Below are 22774 nucleotides of genomic sequence, written 5' to 3' on the forward strand. Positions count from 1 at the left end.
AAGGTCACGAAGGTGGATTGAAGGTGCTCAACGATTCTTAGCCATAAACTATTCCAGTTTTTCGAAGCGTTTTCTGGCTTAGTTAAATAAATTGACAGAAGTAAGAAACACGCAAGCTTTGAAAAGCATCCCTAGTCTGTGGATTCCTGGTATATACATTACACTTTAAAGTGTAAGGCCACGAAACTAATATAGTTCACTAGAATTTGAACAGAATCTTGCAGTACATTGTGAACGGCTATCAAATGCGGATTGCAGTGGCTTAGTTTCTTAATTGTAAACTCGGATTCTGGAGTCACCGAAGCTTGGAAACCTTTCCATAGAGGGATTTCATGGAAATTTGGATCGAAACAGTGCCACTTCGAAACTCTTCAAATGCAAACTGGTGGGCGAAGATATCGCCTACTCAAACATCATTTTATAACAACTATAACCTGTCTAGACGGAATAACTACTACGTACGTCCCTGTGGCCATTTCTTCGGGGGGAGGTATTATGTAATACGGGTCTGGTTATCCGGCCATCTGTTTTCTAACTGAATGCCGAACGATTGAGACGGGTTGATCTGTTTTTACCCTCAGTGTCGTTGTGAGTCGCCGTTCAAGTCGCCTCTTTTTTCAGTTAAATAAAATAATATTTTCAAGTAAATTAATAGATTTTGATTCCTAAACACATTACATTTCACATATTGTAACTTATATATTACTCAAAATATTTTCTATCAGCTTTTTCCCATATTTTTGGCATACTAAGAATGACGAAGAAGGCCGTCTTACGATACTTGTACCGAAAGAACGGTGTTGGTTCACTCACATATTTTACAATGTGTATTCGATGGTTATCACACCTTTATCTTTGTTATTCCTTATTACTGTTTAAAAAAAATACGTCGGTTTATTCAATTGACAGTGGTAAACATTTGCAGTAATATTTCCATTCGGTCTTAGCAGCTCATAATTTCTAATCCCATTATATAAACAGTAGGACTTTATGATCATGAATATTACGTTTCGTTATCGATGTCGATGGTTCTGAACTAACCCCTGATTTTGCGCTTGGGATTGTCGTAGTAGATTATTTTTTCATCACTAATCACAATATGTCAAAGAAAACTTTTATTTATTTGCCAGGCAACGTTTCGAAGTGCTACTTTCAGCCAATTCGTTTGGTAACCATTTTTCTTCCGCTTCGTCAGATATAAAGGTCTGGAAGCTGTTGATTAATCAATGAATTAACTTATTTAATAAACTCCGAGAGTTCGTCTAATAAGTCTTGTTATTGAATATGGTTCAAATCGCCACCTTCAAATCGTTGAAACCAAAATTGGCAATGACGAGTATCATGTTAGTGTGAGTATCAGCAGCATATTTCGTAAAATCAAATAATAAAAGTAACTATTGTCGAAAATACAACTATGAGTGATTCACTATTAGCATCTGTTTATACTGAATAATTCAATAATACTACCAATTTTCTAAATGGAAAATCATCGAATTTTACATATCACTACATAGTATAAAACAAAGTCGCCTTTTCTGTCCCTATATCCCTATGTGCGCTTAAATCTTTAAAACTACGCAACGGATTTTGATGCGGTTTTTTTCAATAGATAGAGTGATTCAAGAGGAAGGTTTATATGTATAATACATGCATAATATACTAAGGCAACATTGCTAATTTTAGAGGTTTCTAAAGTGATTTCGTAAATTAACCTATTTTTTTAGGCTTATTTAGCAATTAGCAAAAACGCTGCCTAACCCTACGAGTTAGATCAAATTAATGTACTACAGTATTGTACACCATAAAAAGGTCTACAAAAAAGTCCGCGATGGTATATGTTTATCTTTTAGGGATAACCCACATTAACCATTTTTATTGTTTACTTTTTACGTGAGAAAATGGCTTATTTACGAAGCTATTTTAAACAATACGGCATTAATCCTTATCGAATTAAGTACCTTAAATACAGTGTGCAATTAATATAGATCAATATGGTTCCTTACAGCATGTAAATTAAACAAATATTTTCGGAGATATTACAAATTTAAAATTTGCGTTTAAAAATGTGTAATGTAATAAAAATTGTATGAATTTACATATTCCAAAGATAGCAGGAAATCTTCATAGTAAGTATAGGGGAAGAGGAATTGTTTTACTCCAAATTTAATGCGTGCAGGCCAAGGGCAGTAATGAATGAACCAAAAATACTGGATCGATTTTAATCATGTTTTCATTGAGTGACATAGGCATATATATTTTATGCCCGTGCAAAGTCGGAGCGGGCCGCTATGTTTTTATATACAACGTTCATATTTTTTCTGTAGTGTATTTAATTTAGTATCAGCATTGCACCCGTGCGAAGCCGGGGCGGGTCGCTAGTATTTTAATAATAATACTTATAATTCATTGATTTTAGCATTTTTTAGAAATATTAATTCTGCGATAAGTTAAAAATAAATAATTTGACTTTAAAATACCAATTGAAGTATGGATTTAATCTATATAACATAGTAACAATAATATGGAGAATTATGCTAATTTCAAATATTATTAATTATTCATTGAAACAAATGACAATTGTGGCCTACTTGGCGGATTATGATAATTTCCATTGTTTATTAACTTAGACGACTCATAAAGATTATTAGTGCCTCTTTTCGGAACATATAAAGTGTTTCAATAAAGGCGGTTAGATATTGAAATTAAATGGAATTTGTGTAAGATATTAATAGGTTTAATAGGCCATTAAATATGAAATATAATGTCATTCAAAATTTGTTCTCCACAGATTTCGACAAAGGTACGGAATCAAGTGATCCAGTCTTTAATGAATTAAGTTATTAAATTAGAATTTGTGCGGTTTCAGTAACTCACTTTACTACAGTATAAAATGAAATTTATTTATTTAATACTTAATCTAAAATACATCGATTAAACTAAAACCCGATCCGATAGAAAATATGAAACATGTAAAAGATGCTATTACTTGTTTGGTGGTTTACTTGATGTGAAAAATCTCCTATCTAACATATAAAATACTTAAAAACTCTATGGGTTGTATAGAATTTCTCTTCTATATGAATTAGATACTATCTTGGTTCATACAATTATCTCTAAGTATTCTAGATAAAATATTAACTGAATATTTACGCAATATTTAAAAATGATAAAATAGGAACATTTTACAGTTCCATATTTCATCACATGCTATTCACGCCCATATCAGTTTAATCTAAAAGAAATAATTAGGGGCAATAGAATATTTGGCAAAACAAAAATAATAAAAATATTTTCCATAATTTTCTACATCTCTTCCCATCTTTATGCGATCCAGTCACGGACTCATTTTTTGACTATCACTTTTCTACTTTTTTAGCATTGCGAAACCGTGTACCTACCGAGCTATACTGCATCAATTTGACCAAGTGATTATTAGAAATAATTAGAAGGCGCTAAATCTAATGAGTGCTAATGATGACTTATATCAAACGAATGATATCGGTTTGTCAGGGATCTATTTTAACATTTTTCCAGCATTTCGACACCGAGTGTTAGGCAAGCCATACAATAAATTTATTTGTTTAGATTTCTAATCAAAATGCTCTATGTCTGATTCAGAAGGATTTCTATTCGAGTAACACTGTGCTTAACAAACCTTGCAACATGTGGCCATGTCAGCTAAGAGGATGACTCTGTGTCTGTTATTTGCTATTACTGCTCAGTTTTGCAATAACATATTATTCAATATGTTCAATTTAAATATTTATACAATTTTAAGATAAACTACACATTAAAGATTTTTATAAACTACACATTGCTATCTCATCTTACGCATAGTCAGACTTTATTGTCATGAATATTCTGATTCAGTGTTGACGTGAATTGCTCTCCTGGATTAACCTTTAAGTTATTACACCTAGGGTTATCACGTGTTTTCTTCAATATATTATAATGTGCTATATCAGTGTGCCGTATACCCCAGTAGTAAAACTTTGTGGAACATTTACTCCAATTTATTTGGATTTTTTTGAGTAGTAGTTTGTATACCAGAACATTTGCCACATGAACTGGCGTCGCTGAATAATTCAATACAGTTTAGTTTTGTTTCTTTTTCAGCTGTTTTTTAAGCTTCCTTTGATGAAGTTATCTGCAAGCACTTTTCTAGGAAATATTTTTTATTGTATTATTAAATGATATTTAAAACACGTCTTCAATAACCCTGTTTAACTTATAAGTATGTAATTATTATATACAGATAGTTTTGTCCGAATTAAAGAGTAGTTTTCTAAAATGAAAGCACAAACGTATTATTAAAACAAAACAAATTATTAAATTAGTTTGAGTTTAGTTAAACTTTAAGGATATATGCTCAGATGTGCTTAATCAAGAAATATGTCGAACAGGATTTTGAGTCCATGGTTCTTAAGGATGCAGAACGTTTTCCTATTCTTCTGGTAGAAATAATGTTTAATTACTATATACAATATACAATTACCATTGTAATTTTTAGTATTTCCAAAGGTTCTATGGCTAACGAAGTAAGTTGAATCGTATATACAACTTTTCATTGTACATATTTACTATTTACTACATGCTGTTATATTTAAATAAATCTTTTTTCATACATTTTTCCAATAGTGACCTTAGCAACTGCTGATCGAAATATAAGACATATTTTAATTTCTTTTTTATTTCCCAAAAAATAGAATATTATTATTAATAAATTACAACTCAAATATACTTTACTTCTGTTTATGATATAATTTTTCTGCTTTTTACTCCAGAATATTACGAATAGCTGTATAAAAAATTATATAGTGTTACCTTTAGCAAATGGGTATTATGTATTTTTCACTGTAGATATGGTAATGATTAGCTTATTATTGTAAATATTAATATTATTATTACTCAATTTTATTTAAACAAAAGTATAATTATTATTTATTAATATTATCACCTTCCAATAATTGCATACATCATTTAGAAAAGTGATAAGATTTTACAATTTATTTTGTTTTAATATTTGGTACAAAAATATTTTACTTACACAGAATAAATTTGGAAGTATTATATTCTCCTTCAATTCATCAATCGATATTGCAGAGGTAAACACAAACCAATCAATGATGAACAATTGGTTGGATTTACAGAGAATACATTTTTAATCTGCTAATTTCTTTGTTATTTGAGAAAATTGCATTGCTACCTTTTTTCAATTTAGACTAGTAACTTTTTCTGTGAATTAAAAGTTTGCAGAACACAGACAGCCGCAAAGCGAACTGAAAACTAAACCGAATTTTAGTTACAGTTACCTCCAAAATATTGGGATTCAGTGACAGATTTATTCTAATGAAATAACAAAAGCAACGAATGGCGAAAATTGAAAATTGAAAATTGATATTTAAATTTTATAATATGGCACTTAATCGCTTAATCATGACCAAATGGTTTCAAGTTTGGACGGGTTGATGATAGTATTTTGTATAAATATTAATCCATTTGTAATGGATTTTTTTAAACCAAAATCTATTTTATGTTCTACATTCAACATGATAATATAATTTATTGTTTGATATCCGTGCCAGAAATATACATTAATATTTGCAATCAATAATCACGTCCTGGATTATATACGATTGGTTGGAGCCAAAATAGAATAAAACAGAAATGTTAAGCTCCAGTTCCTGTATTAGCAGATTTAACTTCAACATTTTATTAATACTATCTCTTGTATTTTTGAATGAAAATTCCACCACCTATATTAATCCACATCAAATAAATGAAAAATCTCTTAATTCCATAACAGGTTTACTACAGCTTTGTTGCTCTTTATCGTAAATGTTTGCTATTTTCAAAAACACAAAACCAGCTTATCTCTCTTTGCCTTGCACACATATATACCAATCAATTGATATCAGTCTCCCAGTTTCATTCAGTGTAGTGACCGCTATTTTTAATTTACCGGTAAAATGTATTTCGTGTATCCTGAAAGAAAGCCAATATGCAATTGCGATTTGAAAGTATCCGAATTTAAACAAGATAGATGGAATAACGACTCATATATATTCGATGAAAGGTAACGTTAACTTAGCAAAGTTAAATTGATTCGGTTTCTTAAATTGTAATCATATTTCTGTAATAGTTTTTCCCAAAATCCGATATTCATAAATAGTTAAATCATGAGCTAACCTAGTATTTAAATCTCGTAACTGATAACCTATGACCCTCTTTATAACTCGGAATTTCATTGATTCTAAATATATTGTAATTTACTATATTATATTTTTAAAGATAGCTTGTTAACAAATACAAAAATAATTAGGCAACTCTAAACACGTTAGGAAAATTGATTTAATATAGCTGTACTTACTATAATACTTATATAGTGCTACTAACTATATTTGATTATGTTTTTTCATAATTTTCTATTTATTACAGATATAGACAGAGCAGATTCAATGCCAGAAGAATCAGGAAAAGGGTTGTGTTTAAACAAGGTGACTGTAATGTGGTTCAAGGAAATGTTGCGAAACGTCGACGAAAATACCTACAGGTAATTGTTTAACTCATATTGATAATGCTTCATTAATAAATTAATTTGCTTTTATACTTGTTTCATGCATTCTTAACATACTTTATTGGATTCAGCAGGAAGTATTAACGCCAATCAGTAACACTTATTTAATTAACGACTATTGATTTGTTTTTTTTAAGAAATTAAAAACCTTGAATGCCATTTTCAGTTTTAATTATATGAATATTTTCCTTTTATAATTATTCTGTTTTTTTTATTAAAATTATAATTTTAATAAAATTCTGATAGTTAACATTAAGCGAATATAACAGGTACTATTTATTTATTAGGTGTTGTTTCTTAAGTTAAAAATATCCAATTATAATTTTACAAGCATTCTTGAAGGTTGTACTTTTATATATTTTAAATCAACTATTTTTTAATTTAATCCAATGTATAACTTATTTTTAGAATTTAAATATTTTTAGAAAAATTACTATAAATCAGTATTCAATTTTAATAAAATTTGTTTGTAAACTAATATATGGTATGCTAAGTTTAAGCGTGGTCGTTAAAAAACCCAATGATACTGAATGTAAAATGGTAGTTATTTCGGAAAACATAAGAACAAATAAAAAAATAAGACAAAAACTGTAAAATGAAGTTATGTGATATCAGACGTCATAAAAGATATCTGTGAAAATTTGGTCATATGTAAATTGATTTAAAAACGGTTACAGCAGTTGCTAACACCGGACTTAAACTAACATCACGGAAATATGGAAAGTGCTTTTGAGCTTCTTGAACAAAATAAAATAGATTTTTTCCATTTTACGACGGTATATGATAAGTGAATGAAATATGGATTGACTACTGCACATCTGAATAAAAAAAGGACAGCTAAGCAAAACAGTAGCCAGTGAAAACCGTCCAAAGCGATCAAAAACCTCCAGACAAAACTGCATCCTTTTCCTCTGCAATAACGGCATACTGCATAACCACTTGGCTCAGCCTCGCCAAAAGTGCTATTACAAATGGTCAACTAATCACAACGTCAATCGCTAATCAACAATATATTTTTCTAATTATTGATTATAAGATACCGCCTGATGGAGCTTGAATGAAGGGGGTAATAAGCTTTGACGTGTGATTTTCCTTTGCTATCTCTCTAGAAAACACATATATGAACAAACTTAATAGATTGTTGATTAGACACTGTCAATTTATACATTCTTTTCTAATGGATAAAACTCAAATATATCTATACCCCCAGTGAAAAACATCTACGCATCTCCCGTATTTGAACTAAAAGCAGCAACTTTCAAATATTGATTGACGACATGACATTTGATTTATTAGTGTTTTGTTAAGTGTAAGTCTTGCGTTTCGTTAAGTTTTGTTAGGTATTTAGTGGGAGTGTTTCGTTAAGCTGCTTCATTTTCTCTTAATAATTTCATTAAATTATTCGCTATTGCTAATTCAGTTTTATATTAGCAGAATTGTATGTATTAATTTTTAATTTATTTCATTATTTGTTTTTTAGTTTTAATGTTTGCTTTCGTTCGGAATGTGTAATTTTAGTTTTACATAGATAGTCTCCAAAAAATGTTAACGTTGTTGGGGATACTTGAGAATAAACCACAATATTAATTAATTAATTAAATACACAAAAGTCGATTGATCAGTTATAGTATTGGCAGGGAGACGCGTGGCATTTTATTTGGAGAGAATATTACAGAATAAACAGCTATACATTAAAAAAATATGGTCTATGGTCTGCTGTATATGGTCTGCTACAACTGCTGTCTATCAGGAACTAATTGTCGATTTTTGTTTCAACGATATGTGATCACAATGACAAATCATTTGACATGATCTGAATGATAAAAAAGGAGCTGGAGTACCAAAAAAAATTGGATTAATTACAGAATTTTTTGGTTGAAAACCGAGATCAAACGCTCAAAGAACTTTTAGACAGCTTATGATAAATGATAAATTCATCATAAATATGATGACGAAACTATATCAATTCACTGAAAATGCTTTTTCGAACCGTTTCAACACAGCCGTTTCATTGATTCTTTGACAATGGAAAGTTTCCGGTAACGTATTGTTGATGAAGATGAAAAGTAGATTTATTATGACAATTTTAAGAGAAGACATGGGTTATGTACAGTACAGGTGTATGACAGCAATACACATACACATCATATACATGGCCATAAAATTTGCTTTACATATGGTGAGATCAACAAGTTGAAGTATGTTATAGGCTGCCGAAACTGCGAAACGCTGGGTCTTACGTTGAAAAAATTGTGAAGTACACAATATTACAGTTCGAATGAGAAGTTCTGTTCTATTCCAGTGACTTCTAATTACCATTTTTTCAGATCGATGCAACGTGATTGCAACGTGATTTATCTAACACTCGGTTTCGAAATGCTGAAGGAATGCGAAATTGTTTTAATGTTTAGATTGCCACCAAAGTATTCTCTGGACTCGATATTGCGATCTTACCCGAAATATGGGGAAAAGTTGTTAATCTATTTTATTACAAGATATATTTTAAGTACTACAAATTAAATAATGTTTTAAAATTCTTTTAGGATATCTTTACAACATTGGTGGACGCCCAATGGAGATGGACTCTTTTAGTATTTGCCATGAACTTTCTGCTATCGTGGTTACTTTTTGCCTTAATATGGTGGCTGATTGTATTCACACACGGCGATTTAAACATTGATGAACTAAATCTGGTATGGATGAAACTGTTTGTTTATTAACGTATAATCAACAGATGGACTAAATTTCAGAACGGAACAGAACCACCAACTCCTTGTGTAATCGGTGTTCACGGCTTTACTTCGGCGTTTTTGTTCAGCTTAGAAACCCAGCATACCATAGGATTTGGCACTAGATCGGCCACCGAGGAATGCCCTGAAGCTATATTTGTAATGTGCGTCCAAGCTATAGCAGGTATAACGATTCCTGTTGATTTTCGGCGAATTCTTCTAACGGTCTACATTCTCTTTTTTAGGTGTTATGATTCAAGCTTTTATGGTAGGCGTTGTGTTCGCGAAATTATCACGGCCCAAAAAACGTACTCAAACGTTGCTATTCTCAAGAAACGCCGTTATTAGTCACAGAGATGGCGTGCCATGTTTGATGTTTAGGTAGGTTAAAAAAACATTACTATTATTAGCCGAATTGATAATTTGCTTTAAATTTAAGTGGTGATATATCTGTCGTCAAATATAATGTTATAAAAATGTAAATGGGTCGCTTGGTTTTTATTTCGTTTAATAATGTAACGTTTTAATTTTAACATATAATAAAATAAGGGATGATAAAAAGTATTAATGTTTTTTTTCAGACGTTGTACTAGATGTTAATTATTAAATAATTAGTAGCTATATTATTTCATACTTTAATGTAATTAATGCATTTTCTTTTCTTTTTAAACACAGATTTATCTTTCTCAAATATTATACCTCTACACAAACTTCATTCTACTCAATAATCGGATATTAACTAATATGTTAATATATGGATATAATATTATATGGATAAGTGGGCACTGGCGTAAATATGTATGCCAGGAACTTTAGTATTATAGTTACCACTAGCGGAATTGTTTGACGTCCATACTGTTATTATATTTTCCCTACTTTAATAATATTTTTATAACTTGTGACAAACAGAAAAGTTTCGCTGTTTGATGGCTCTTCTAGCATTACATTTTTCAGAATGATAACTATCTATATTTTGCTATGTGATATATTAGTATTATATATTGTAGTACGTACAACAATATATAATCAAAAGCGCTTTTGTTTTCTCATAACAACATGGTTGAAAATTAATTTTGTTTCTGAAAAAACATATATTCAGAAATAAACGTTCAGCAGTTAAATATAAAGTAGAAATTTATGGAAAACATGCTTCATCTAAAACCACTTATAAATATTGAGGCAATTTAGTTCGTTTAAAAGAATCAAAATTTTACTTGACGTGTTTATAGTCCGAAAATTGAGACAATATTTTGAATGTTATATTAATGTATGTTGCTACTGAAATAAGGTCGTACTTTTGAGTTGATTAAAAAATGTAGAGACTAGACTAATATAATAATTAACCTACATATCCATGAAGTATTATTTAAATATTTCAGAAACTAAAGATATTTAAATATAATTTGTAAAATTTATCCTTTTCTTCTATATAAAATATATATGATTCCGTTTTAATATCAACAGTTGGTTGATATCAGTATTATATTTGACGAAGCATCTTTCAAGAACATGTCCAATTTTGCAATAAAATAATCTTTTTATATTAAGATTATTATAAACAAGAGATTTATTATACATCATCTTCTTGTAATTTTGTTTTCAATGTTAATACGGAATGGACATTTTTATTGAACATTTTCTTAAAACCAGTGACAATTTAACAAATATGTAATTATTAGAATTATCATAAATAACAGTAAGCCTCTGTATTGTTACCTAAACATTTCTTCAACTGGGATTCAAATTCTACTAGTCTTAATTATTCCCTTAAACTTTAATATGTTATATTTTAGGACTATATGTAAAATTGTATCTATAACTATTTAAATAAAAGTAATCACATACATATTTCAGAACAGATAAATTAATTAAAATATAGATCATATAGAAATATCTCTTCTCATATCCCCTACTATACTTATATATAATATACTCACATATCCCCTGCTGCTAATTTTGCCTATGAAATAATAATATTACCTCAACAAAATGTAAATATAAAATTAACCTAAAAATGACATCTAACCACAATTAAGACTGTGGTACAGAAGGCGTGGTAGAAAAGGCCGCGAGTTGTGAAAACTGTCAGGTTAGATTAGAACAAGTGCGCATGTGCAGTGCTAGCCAATGGAAACTTGTATAGTCATGGATGGCGAGGTATTTTACTGTCGTCTCTATATTATATGCTAACTCTTATTGCACTATGTTATATACTAGGTATTATAATAAGATTATTATAATATTTACTATAGTTTCTTATACCAGCATTAGTTAATGATCACTTATTTGCTATTATTAAATATTTTGCATCATATTTGCAAAGTGTATATAATGGCCTGTGTAAGATCTAATAATATTTATAACTACAAAATAAGATTGATTGTATTTTTATATCTCCAAACCGAAAAAGCTATGAAAAATTTGTGCTTGGTTACACTATCAGCATTTAATGACTTTTGCATTTTGTTGACTTGTAATTCTAAAATTCCAGAGTTTATAAGATATATGTTAAGTTAGTAAATAATCCCATATAAGTGATACTATCGATTGATTATAATTTGATATTTACATAAAGTTAATTACTGTCCTAAAGTAAGGTTAAAAGGCGATAGTTCATAAAATATTCTAGAAAAGTAATTTTTTGCTTTTGACTTCCGAAGAGGAAAAGATATAGGGCAGGTTCATTGAAAGTTGTAATTTTTATGGTAATAGGTACTAAAACGAACGACATTTTCTGGAAATTTCGATGTTAAAGCTAAAGCAGCCTTGGTCACTCAATTATTGAAAAGATCTTGCTGCCTTAATATGAAACCAAGTTACCCATAAAACAGTTTAAACAATTTACAATAAAAAGCACTTAAAAGTGGACAGAAAAAGAACGTAGCTTCTTAGGTATATTAATTTTCAGTGGTATATTAAAGGATATTTGACATCATATTTCTATCAAGTTCCTAGTGACAATGTTTCATAATTTACTTGTTTGTTTCGCATTTAATTAAGATTATTTAAATTTAATTCGATGTGACTTTAATTATTATATGAAATATTTCAATAATAATTTAAACTAAACACATTGAACAACTGAAACAGACAGCTTCATGATACCATGAAAAAATCCTCTTGTTGCCCAATATAATATTTATAGCAAGCTAAAAACAATGTACAGACAGTTACTAATCCTTGAACTTGATACGGTAGTATGATTTTGTAAAAGCACTAACAGTAAAGTGTATATTTTTTCACACATGGAAGACAAAATATCTAGTGTGTATTTCAGATGAGCATTTTTTAAATTCCAAACTTAATTGAATTGAACAATGATATTAACGGATTAGCGATGATATTTGGTGATTATAATTATAGTAATTAACCATCATTTTATAGTTTAAAATAATTAAATTAAGGACATTATCGAAAAAAGAAGAACAAACATTATATTAAATATTTTGGTATATATTTTAATTTTTCTTTTATTTTAGAGTTGGAGATATGAGAAAGAGTCACATTATTGAAGCCCACGTTCGAGCTCAAATAATCAGACACAAGGTGACTAAAGAAGGCGAGCACTTACCGTTTTTCCAAACTGAATTGAAGGTAGGTACTCAATGATGCCCTAGGATCGATTTCGTTGTAATCAATTATTATTTTGCAGGTCGGTGGTGATGGTGAAGAAGACAAAATTTTCTTCATTTGGCCTACTACTATCGTTCATAAAATCGATAGCAAGTCTCCATTATATCACATGTCAGCCACTGATCTTCTTAGAGAAAGATTTGAAATTGTTGTTATATTAGGTAAAATTTATATTTAGTCATATCATCACTAATACTAAATAATATGTTATGATAATTTGACCTAATATTCTGGTTATTGGTAAAAAATGATAAATGTATTGAATTCAACCTATTGACCAATAAACAATAAGTATTACTAGACTTCGGGCTATCAATTAAAACAATACATAAATAAGTATAATTATCAGAAATAAGACTGTTCCATATGACTAAACTACTAAAAAATAAAGAGCAATATTTAATAATTTTTATATATAGTATATTACCATAATTATATAGCGTCAACTTGAATTAAATAAAATATGATTGCTGAATTCTAAATAAATTTAAACAAATATTATTCTTTTTACCGCCCTTTTTGATATAAAAGTGAAAATACAAAATAAATTTATTGAAAAATATTTATGTCATGCCACATAATAGAATTTGGCGTACTGTTGGCCTATTATTCACCAACTGATACAAATTCGATCATTATATTTAATTACTATTATTATTATGTGCTTGCAGGTGTTCACTAAGTCGTACGCCACAAACTCTTCCTTTATGAAACTATAAAACCACAATGTTGAAAGGGTTGGAAATGACACTGTCGGTCAATTTATGTGATAATCAATTCAATTCCTTTTGGGTCATTCTCAATACATTTAAACATTTAGAAACACTTGATTCATCAGCTAAGCCGCTAATCTGTCTGAAATAATTTTTTGGGCTGGACTTTTTTAGAGTAAATCTTACTATTCATTGTCTTTGAACATTTTTGGTCCTCTTGGCCTTTCTTTTTCATTAAAATCAATATGACCACTTTTAAATCGTCAAAAGCAAACTATGTGTTTGATGATGTTGATTGTTAAACCACCAAAGTAACGAACGTTGAAAAATAGTTTAGTACGTTCCATAATTAGTTCCACTGAATAGTTCAATAATATCAATCTAAGCAATTCACGAGATCAAACACAATTTATGCAAAAATAATTATGTTGACCACTAAAATTGTTGACTTAAATACATAAAATCTGAATTGATAGCAGGTAGCCAAACTCTGGATATATCTTAGAATACACCACATATTTGTGAATAAAAATTAATATAACAACACATTCTGATATTGGTAGTTGATGTGGAGTTTTCGATTTGATATTTTTAGTTTAATTTTCTCTTTGCAAGTTCCATTTGCAATTTTATTACATTTGAACCAAGATAATTTTTAAATGACTCATTTGGTTTGTGCCAAAAATCTTTAAAAAAGTTTGTCTCGTAGTGCACCTCAGTTTTTCTTTGCAAAGGGAAAAAAGAAATATCAAATCAATATAACAGATCAATTAAAAAATCCCCGGCCTGACACATAGGTGGTGCTACTAGAATTAAATCCATATATTTTTTAGTTAGCCCTAACCCTCAAAAGATGCATGTATAAATTTGGCAGCTGTCGGATCATTGGTTTATGAATTATAGCATTTCGAGTGAAGCAACTTTTGTTATTATATAGAAATGGATAAAAAGGAATTTCCCGTGATAATAAAATATTGATTTTTGAAAGGAAAATACAGTTGAAACAAAATATTGGCTTGAGGCCAAGTTTCCGGACACTGCCCCAGGAAAATCAACCATCAAGGATTGGTATGCTAAGTTTAGACGTGGTGAAATGAGCACCAAAGACGGTGAATGCAGTGGACGCCCAAAAGAGGTTGTTACCGACCAAAACATTTAAAAAATCCACAAAATGATTATGAATGACCGTAAATTGAAACTGACTGAAATAGCAAACACTCTAAAGATATCAACTGAACCTGTACATCATATCATTCACGAATATTTGGGTATGAGAAAGCTCTGTGCAAAGTGCCGCACGAGCTTACTTTTGAGCAAAAACAATGATGATTCGGAGCAGTGTTCAAGCGTAATAAACCCAAGTTTTTGCGTCGATATGTGACAATGGATGAAGCATGTTTCCATCATTTCACTCCGAAGTACAATCGACAGTCATCCGAGTGAACTGCACACGATGAACCTACTCCAAAGCATGGGAAAAGGCAACAGTCGGCTGGCAAGATTATGACGTCTGTATTTTGTGATGGGCATGGAATAATTTTCATTGACTACCTAGAAAAAGGAAGTGCTGTATTCTCCAGATCTGGCCCCCAGCGACTAGTTTCTGTTCTCGGATCTCAAAAGAATGCTCGCTGGGAAGAAATTTTCGTCGAATGAAGAGGTGATCGAGGAAATTGAGGCCTATTTTGAAGCAAAGGATAAATCATACTCGCTATAATCAGTGTATCACCCTTGGAGGGAATTATGTTAAAAAAAGCTAATTTTGCCAAAAAAAAGTGTTTTACTATGGTAGACAGGGGGATTTTTTAATTGACCTATTATGTTATGTCAAAAATATAACATTAAATGCTCAAGTTTCAATTGAACAATTATGATACTGCAGGGAGCTTCTCAAAATAATATTTATAATACATGTTTATATAAGGAAACAGTATTATGTTGTCAATATAAAAAAATATACATGAATATTTATTTTTTGTATATACTATAGAGAATGTTTTTTTTTCAGAAGGTGTGATTGAATCGACTGGTATGACTACCCAGGCACGATCCAGTTACTTACCATCAGAAATATTATGGGGCCATAGATTTAAATCACTCGTAACATTCAAAAAGGATTCTGGAGAATATGAGGTAGATTACGCATTGTTTAACAACACGATTGAAGTGGATACTCCTTTGTGTAGTGCAAGAGAGTTGGATGAACATCGCGCGGTCTTGAACATAGATGGATCAGGTAATTGTCTATATTTTATTTAGATAATTAAAGATATTACTGCGGCTCTCATGGTAATTATATATTTTCTTTGTAGCTGGGTTAGATCATTCCAAATTAATGCCATCGATGCCACTTGGTAAGCAAGCTTGGTATGCGTGGCGTTAACATTTAGTTCATCCAAGAAACTTTTTGTTTTGTCTTATATTATTTTTTAACATTTTTAAGATTTTTAAGTTTATATATATAATAGTTATAACCGAATTATATTTAATAAGTGTACGCATTCCATCTGCTTAACAATAATATAACAAATTCATTTCATCATTAATTTATTGTCACATTCCAAATAAGGCGCCAAAATTTAACATTTCTGGGAATTTAACGTTATTAAAGAAGGTGCAAAAAGTGAAATCGAAATTCAATACCAATATCAAAGCTGTGAAAGCTATATTATGTGGCTATGATTATATTATAATAATATAAGTTTTGGAAAAACATAATTTTCGTTTTTTCTAATAGATGACTTAAAATTTGAAATATACGTATTAGTACAAATGTAGTAATATGTATTCAATGTACCCCTATTGAATCTTAGAAATGGAAATTCCAGAAGGTAATTTTCGTCATATTTTACTTTTTACCTCCAAAAACAGAAACACTCAATGCGGGGTAATCGAAAATTATTTTTGTGTTTATAGAAATTACTTATGGGAACACCAGTATAAAAATTTTGGCTCATTATCATTCCAGAAATATGGATATTAAAGACTTATCTCAGACCGCAACATCACTAGGGAACTAAATATCTACTATAAAACAGCTATAAACCATTTACATAAGACTGTATACCAAAAAAAGCTCAGTTTTACATGAATTAATGACTGGAAAGGTTAATTGGCATGGGCCTGTCCAACTTGGGCAATCCATTAATAGTGCCATAATAATAGTGACTCTATATTATTAACAGTTAGTGCGATTCAAGTAAGCATTGTATTTCATCACACAACATTAGTGATTAGCCAAAAATTGAGAAAGTTTGGCTGTGAACTTTTGATGTATTCACCATATAACATTAACTTAACCCTTAACTGGCTTAACGGTACCAAACCTAGATCAAGAAAAGCTTGTGAGAATCACTCGGTTCAATTTTTACAAGTTTTACAATTGTTTGAAGTCTCCAGATTAGTTCTTGATATGTATATGAATAATACTACTTTGAAAAATATGAAAGAAAAAACGAAATGATTTCCCCAACCCACTATATATTACTACCGAATGATTTTGGGCAAAGTACTTCAGCAAAATTTCTTCATGTCAGATGTACAAATGTATACATTCGATATCTTTGGCAATCATTTTATTGCATACGACTTTAATTTATGATTGTTCACAATTGTTACTACTATTAGACACTTATAATTTTACTTTTATATTTACACATTTATAATTAAGACATTTGTTTGTTGCAGATCATGTTCGATCAAGTTTATTTCCTTCTATTCGTACCCATTCCAGTGATAGTTTATTAAGTATGGACTCCATGTCCGTGGACGATGGTCATATTGAAATGAAAATCCCACAGCGTATAGAGAGTAGCCACGATTTCAAGATATATCCAGCGAGGGCTGATGGTAACCAATTCACAAGAATCGAGAGTCATCCCAATATGAAATTTCACGGAAAGAATGGTTTGAAAAAAGACATTATTATAAATATGGAGGGCAAGAACGACAATCATTTTAATCGGATCGATAGTCACATGGATATCAAAACAATGCCGAATATTCATGAAGATGAAGCAGAAAGTTGTTCCAGTAGCTGTATAGAAATGAAAATACCGTCAATCAACGTTACACTGACGGATCCCGAAGAAGCCACTCCATTAATGAATGGAGGAGTTAAAAACCATAATCACACAATTCAAGTCGTTTGACAGTATAATAATATATAGCTAATTTAGTTTAACTAAGCGGTACCTTCTATGTACTGAACTACAATGTTGAAGCAGAGATGGACTATATTGCATTCAATTTCACACAAGTATATTTTCAACATTTTAGGTAATTTAACATGGCATCCCGTAAATATTACAATTTATCTTTGCTGGAAGTAATAAATATCCAACAGCTTCTGAAACTTTCGAAAATAAATAAATCTGTATATATTATTTATTTTTATATTTATTGTTACAATATTAACATTCTTAATAATGTTGTTGGATGGCGTAATATGTATGATGAAAATAAATATTCAGTTTTTCTTCTAACTTTTCTATTTCCATTGAATACACTAGCTATTATAAATTAAAAGTAAACTGCTAACTTCAACCCCATCTCTGTGAACAAATATAAATACTCGAATGAATAATTTGTTACTGCGTTCTGTTTTTCCTTTAGTGTTAGTAGATGATTTAAGGAAAATAATTATAAAACTGTAATTTTACATATAATAGTCAAATTATTTATGATCCCACTACAAGTATTACTAGAATTTTTATGTTTTTATTAAGTCTTCATTAATTTATTTAAATAATTCAATTTTCCCGTATTATTTAATTAATTAATAATGTGTATTTGCAGTTGTAAATATTGCTGTATAAAAACTAGACTTTTGAAATTGTACAGTAACTGTATTGTTATATACAATCGATATTATGAAGTAGAATTATAGTTGCATTACTTTCAAGAAATATACAATTTCCATGTCTCGAAGTTCGATGTACAATGTTCAGTCTTAACGGTTTTGTAAGATATGTATTTATTTTTTACTTAAATAAATAAAAGAGATGTTAACGAAGATATTTTCTATTATTCCTATTTTTTCCTGTTTAAGAAAATTAAACCTTACTTGTGTACAATATATAGATTCATCAATTACCGAGTAGTAAATAAATTATGTTAAACATTATGTCAGTTAAACCAGTTTTAAAACTGCTTTCAATTTGACTGTTACAGTTCTCATTTGCTCAATTAATTTTAATTAAACTTTAAAACGTGATTATAGATAATTTTTTTTGAGATGTCTTTAATCATACTATAAGCAAATATTTTAGTTTCAATCGACGTAAGTAATATTGTGCTTGTATGTGTTCATTGTCATTCAAGTAAAAAGTGGTTTGTTGGTAATGTTTACAATATTTTGATCAAAATATTTTCCGACATTTTTCCATCCTTCTGCCAACATGGCGGTCTAATCCCTGTTGAAACAATGATGTTAGTTTGATAGAGATTCTATCATATATCCATGTTTACACATTGTCGGCATTTCTAAACTTGTTATGTAGCATCGAATTGATCAAGAAACAAAATCAGAAAGCGCTGTTTAGTGAGTATGCTTGGTGCGGCTGAATTTCCAATTTGACCTGCAACAATTTATTCTTAACAATTTTTAAACGCATAGTTGAGCGTTGTTACGCAAAAGTGTGACTTTGTTTCTATTAGCCGTTATTCCTAGCAACAGTTTCATTCGATTTTAGCAGCTTGTAATACACCTTATTGATGCCACCATATCTGATGAATATTTTGCTTCTGTATCGATCTGAATGACTCTGCTGGCCTAACCCAAAATATCTTATGTCTGAGTTTGTAGTAGCAGGCCCACTTTTCATTGCCAGTTACAATTTGCTATAGTAGATATGTTGAAATGATTTTAAATTGCAAATTCAGTCTATTTGTATGGCAGTCATTTCATCCCTTTTCCTATTGTATGGATGGTCATTCCATTTTCTATTGTATGCCTGAATACTGTTCCGTCAACTGCTAAGCTGCCTAAAAGGACTGTTTTTTTCAGAGCTTCCACTGGCTTTTTATTCAATGCGTATGAGTTGTATGAGCAAAAGTATTAAATGCATGATTTGCGTCTGTGTACACTCAATAACTCAAAAATTTATATATTTATGGGCTTAGCGAACATTTTCCTTCCTTTTTGAGGAAAAAGGATGGCACTTGGGCAGTGAAATTTGGCACTGTTATAGCTTCTATTGAAAAAAAAATTTAAGGCCTAAGACTTGTGTGTAATATGCGCTACAAATAGATAAATTTCAATAAAACGAAATAAGCCCCAACTAAGCAACCACGAATAACCGTCAGTTTGCTGACAAATTACATAAACAAATATTTTAGGCTCTATTTCATCCGGCAGCGTATTAACCAGATCCAACTCTTATTCGAAAGATTAAGAGCCGTTTCTGTTGTACGTAAATCAACTACGGACACGTAATCTTTGATGCCAAAATCCTGCAACGATGTGCCTCAAAATGCCGGCAGGCAATTTTTGAGTCACAATTCTTGAGTCTAAATTTTACATTTCAAATGCTATTGAAATGGTTATTTAAAAAAGGTATTTAATTTTAAGCGGTGTTATTTAAGATTTTGTATTACTTTCTGTAATTCTCGTATTGTTAAAACTTAAAACCAGTTAAAGAGTTAGTTTGGATAAAAAATTATTAAGAATAATATGATCACGTAAATTATATTGCACATTTTTTGTAAACAGAAAACTACACACAACAAATTTATGTGTCCGCTTTATCGGAAGCTGCATACAGTTGTGAGAGAAAAACCCGATCTATGTGAAAATTTCATTCCAACATAGATTAACAGAATTCGAGAAAAACAGGAATCGCTTGTCCTCTTTGATTATAAGATATTTAGAATTTCAAAATTGTTCTTGATTAAGGACTGATAGTAATTGATATAGTTCTGGAGACATAATATATCATTGTACTAAAGGTAATTCTAAATGCTATTAAGATTTTCCTGTAAATTATATTGGTATTAATTTCTAATTCATTTTAGATTTCTTTAGCAAATGAATTTCTTAACAATATGCTAACCGAATAATCCAGATAATAAATAACTTAATTTGTGTGTGAAAAGTAAGTTTAATATTGTAAAGAATAGTTGTTAGTTTCCGCATAGAACATAAGACAAAGTAGAAAGCAGTCTGCAACGGTGAGATCGAAGAGTGGAATAAATAAGCAAAAGACGATACAATTTTATTTAAAAATTTAGGTAAAGAAATAATTCTTTTAATGTGACAGGTGTATTTATTGTTTTTCCAATTTATATTTTAGGCGAGAAATGATAAAACATAAAGTAATGAGACAATAAATGAAGTGATGAAAATATGTAGCAGTGAAAATGAAACTACATAATTGAATGAAGCACATAGAGCAAACAAAAGAAAATATTAATTATTAATAACAAATTATTTTAGGGCATTGATAAATATTAAGGTATTTAGGGATTAATGTAATAGGATATGTGACTATATGATACTTTATTATTTGAACTTTTATATAAATTATTTCGATTATTTACTTCAAAGACCTAACTGGAAATATCAATAGTTAATTTAATTATTGCAAATATATTCCTTTAATATACATTACTAAATTGTAAAAAATAAATTACCTAATAGTATTCTTTACTGTAATTGTTTTAGTACACAAGCTAAAGTCAAATACCAATTTGAAAATAGTTTTATTTATATATTCTCTGTCTTGTTATACAAGTATGTATTACTTAAGTTATTATCCATATTTATGTTTATAACATAAAAGTAAAAAAATATATTTGGGTATAACACATCATGTATTTTATGTATTATACAGCTCTGATATTGTTAAAGATCTGAAAATAATCTTACTTATATGATACTTTGTTATAATGTTCAGTGGTGTAATTTAAATTTGTGGATACTTTGTGGTTTAACGAATCTTAAGGAAATTAGATTTAATTAAGTTCCATTTAAACAAGCTTAGTGAGTGGTAGTTTCTCAGATAGTTATTTTATTATTTTTTAATACACCGACATTTATTATTTTAATTAGTTAGTATATGTCAAATATATTTGTGATTATTTGTATTATATTGAAAATACTGTGAAAACAAGTTTGGCAGATTGTTGACGTTCTAAGAGATTAATTAAAAAAACCCTGTTATGAGAGAAACATGATTAATCAATTAATTGTGATCGATTTTCAACCATAGGACGATCTCTATCCGTGGCTATTTCAATTATATATATTATAAATACAGTGGAATACATTTAATATAGTTTAATGTAGAATGTGGGTCAACCCAATACTACAGATATTTTATTATTGCAAGAAACTCAAAAATTTTTCGAAAGAAAAGGATTCTCGATATGATGATATCCAGTAGAATCTAGAATTAGCTGGCATGTAGTTAATTATATGTCTGAAAGGTTTTTTGAAAACAGATATTAGATTTAGTAAAGCAAACCATTTAATAAAGAATACACTTTACTGAAAACAAATAATTCTCTTAACAGATGTAACAAATTATTTTAACACAAAAAGTTGTTCAATAACTGGGTCGAAACATTTCAAATAATCAATAATCTAAAGTAATAAAGTGATCAATAGCAACAAGCTGAATATTTTTCAGAATTTTGGTATTATCGTAGTGAAAGTAAGGCGACCAACTATTGTTTGAATAGAAAAACATATTCAGCGCAATTTTTTATCGCCGACCAGCCAAGAACCGGATATACTTATGATTGTGATCATTCGTAATTGTGGTCATCCCTAGGCAACCGTGTAAAATCCGGCAAGAAACCACCTTCCAGGTTACGTCAGGGCATCATCGGATGACATCTTGGGTAATTTCAAAGCCTCTCACCAATCGATATTATTCACTCATAGATTCATAGAGTTTTTCTCTGTGACTGCTGAGATAGTAGTTTCAAAACTCACATCAAAACACTAGACCCATACATACCTTATCTGATAAAAAATAAACCCCAAAAAGCATAAGAAATAAATCATATTTATAGATAGCTTTATAGTAATTTAGTATCCAAAAACATTATTTGTTAATTGTTGTTTGATAAACAGATAAATATCGTAAAGTAAATATTTTAAATAAATAAAAAAATCC

At 29.7% G+C, this 22774-nt stretch overlaps 1 protein-coding gene across 3 annotated transcripts in view; it reads left to right on the top strand.

Moving 5' to 3' along the window:
* LOC143198246 (G protein-activated inward rectifier potassium channel 3) overlaps window positions 1-18666 on the top strand; it is a 90630-nt gene extending 71964 nt beyond the window's left edge. For 2 of the 3 annotated variants that reach the window (XM_076407379.1, XM_076407393.1), the window contains 9 exons: window positions 6439-6553; window positions 9121-9270; window positions 9328-9490; window positions 9552-9687; window positions 12786-12900; window positions 12959-13100; window positions 15661-15888; window positions 15965-16006; window positions 17340-18666. In XM_076407379.1, the coding sequence (XP_076263494.1) occupies window positions 6439-6553; window positions 9121-9270; window positions 9328-9490; window positions 9552-9687; window positions 12786-12900; window positions 12959-13100; window positions 15661-15888; window positions 15965-16006; window positions 17340-17803 (1555 nt within the window). In that variant the 3' untranslated portion in view covers window positions 17804-18666. The remainder of the gene's footprint in view (window positions 1-6438; window positions 6554-9120; window positions 9271-9327; window positions 9491-9551; window positions 9688-12785; window positions 12901-12958; window positions 13101-15660; window positions 15889-15964; window positions 16007-17339) is intronic. The other variant, XM_076407386.1, reaches the window with a different exon arrangement.
* Window positions 18667-22774: the final 4108 nt, after the last annotated feature.

This window comes from Rhynchophorus ferrugineus, unplaced genomic scaffold (assembly GCF_030347505.1).
Source record: "Rhynchophorus ferrugineus isolate W39M unplaced genomic scaffold, kcgeb_rfMv2 rfM1, whole genome shotgun sequence".
Taxonomy (NCBI): Eukaryota; Metazoa; Arthropoda; class Insecta; order Coleoptera; family Curculionidae; genus Rhynchophorus; species Rhynchophorus ferrugineus.